At 45.0% G+C, this 2,214-nt stretch overlaps 1 protein-coding gene across 1 annotated transcript; it reads right to left on the reverse strand.

The window, feature by feature from the left end:
* Positions 1-1,423: 1,423 nt before the first annotated feature.
* LOC101602023 (ADP-ribosylation factor-like protein 5A) lies at positions 1,424-1,981 on the reverse strand. The gene has a single exon (XM_045144416.1). It carries the CDS (start codon positions 1,961-1,963, stop codon positions 1,424-1,426), a length of 540 nt encoding a protein of 179 aa, XP_045000351.1. The 5' UTR covers positions 1,964-1,981.
* Between the last annotated feature and the right edge of the window lie 233 nt (positions 1,982-2,214).

The following is a 2,214-nucleotide window of genomic DNA, read 5'->3' on the forward strand; positions in this document are numbered from 1 at the left end:
AAGCATGAAGCAGAAGCTCCTTGCCATAGCAGCTGCCAGAAAGCAGCAGGGAAGTAAGCTAAGCCCTGGCAAAGGGAAAGTTGGGCTATGACACCCCAAAGCTCACCCCCAGCAACGCAGCTCTTCCAAGAAGGCTCCACCTCCAAAATTGCCACCAGCTGGGGGCCAAGCATTCAAAAACACATGAATTTATGGAGATATCTAATTCAAACTACAACCAGGATACAGGGGAATTGAACCTGGATCAGCAGACTTTGCAAACACGTGCCTTAAACTGCTGAGCCATCTCCCATCCTTTCTTACAATCATAAGTATCATAACAATTGCAACAAATGATATACTACATGGATTTTGTATATCGTATGCCACACACAGTACTTAATTTGTTTTATTTGGGGGACAGGTTTCAAGATAGGGTCTCGCTCTAACCCAGGCCAACTTGGAATTTACTGTGTAGTCTCAGGTTGGCCTGGAACTCACAGCAATCCTCCTTCCTCTGCCTCTCAAGTTCTGGGATTAAAGGCATGCGCCACCATACCCAGTTATGGTACCTAATTAATGGGGTGGACATGTGTGCTGATTATAGCCCTGGCTTACATCTGTTGTCTGACATGACTTGATACTTCTGGTTGGTTTTGTTTGGTCAGGGTCTCAGTAAGTAAACCTGGCTGGCCTCAAGCTTGAGGTTCTTCTGCCTCATCCTCCCAAGACCTGGGCTTGCAGGTATGCACTGCTACGCTTGGCATTGGCATAACTGTTACCAGTGTTCCCGTTCACTTTCAGAAGTGTACTGGTAATCATGCTCACTGTAGACAGACCAACTCAACTAGTTAACAATTCTTATTTCCTATAATACCAGCTACCCTGTCAGCCAGCACAGCCAGCTCGGCCTTCTCCTTCATTCTCAGATTAGTTATGGCTACATCAGAGTCAAGTGCAATCTTGTCCATATTCCTGCCGGTAGAAGGGGCAGATTTTGCAGTCAGACAGCTTCATGATGTACCAGTTATGGATCAGGCTGAGTTACTTAAATGCTGGTGTCCAGAGTCCTCCTGCAATAAGGGAAGTTTTCTGTGACTCACCACTGTCCAATACACAAGGCATTTACCATATGTAGGAATAGGGAAATGGTAAACTTATTTTTTAGTCTGAATGCACTTTAAATTATTATTATCATGATTATTTATTTATTTATTTTTAAGAGTAGTTTAATGATTGTGGACATGGGTGGCTGGTTAGTACAATACAAAAAACATAAAGGAAATAACACAAATGTCGATACTTAAAGACATCAGGGTAGCAAGTAAGATTATTATTATTAAATCAGTTTATTATAAATATATCTAAACCATTAATTTCTGCAGCTTTCAGGTAAAGTCCAGCACTTCGTTTATACAAGCCTGTGAGAATAGGTCACCAGAGATCATCTGATCTTAAGTCGTGACACCATCCATCCAAGTCCTTGGCATGAACCTTCGCCAGTAAGAGCACAGCATGCCTGGATATGCCACTGGTGATCTTTCATAGACATTAGCTTCAAAAACTGGAAGATTTCTGCTACAGTCATGCACTCTTTGACATCTTGTTTGTTAGCAAAAATCAGCAATCCAGCTTTCCTTAGGTCCTCATGTGCTAACATTTTGTAGAGTTCTTCTCTAGTTACAGAAATCCTTTCTCTGTCTGTACTGTCCACAACAATTATTACAAACGCTGTGTTAGTATAGTAAGTGTTCCAAGAAGAACGAAGAGATTCTTGGCCACCAATATCCCACATTAGGAAACGTGTATTATTAATCACTATCTCTGCTACATTACTTCTGATTGTAGGATATGTATGGACAACTTCGTTCATTGAAAAATGGTAAAGGATAGTAGTTTTCCCTGCATTATCCAACCCAACCATGATAACGTTGTGCTCCTGGTGATTGAACAGTCTCCAGATCCTGGTGAAGAGAATTCCCATTCTTGGGCAGCGGGCACCCCCTCCGGCCCCCCGGGCCGCCTGGCCTCGGCTGGCTCAGGCCGAGGGACGGAAAGACGCGCCGCAGCCTCCGCCTGTGCTGCGGCTCCCGCGCCGGCCACCGCCGCTTCCAGGGAACCCGAGGGAGGCCACAGCCCGGGCCGCCGTGCCACCGCGTTGTCAGCCACCGTCCTCGCCCAGCTCCTCTCCGACGCCGGCGGTGCCCATGATTATTTATTATTATCATTATTATT

The sequence above is a fragment of the Jaculus jaculus genome, chromosome 2, assembly GCF_020740685.1.
Source record: "Jaculus jaculus isolate mJacJac1 chromosome 2, mJacJac1.mat.Y.cur, whole genome shotgun sequence".
NCBI lineage: Eukaryota > Metazoa > Chordata > Mammalia > Rodentia > Dipodidae > Jaculus > Jaculus jaculus.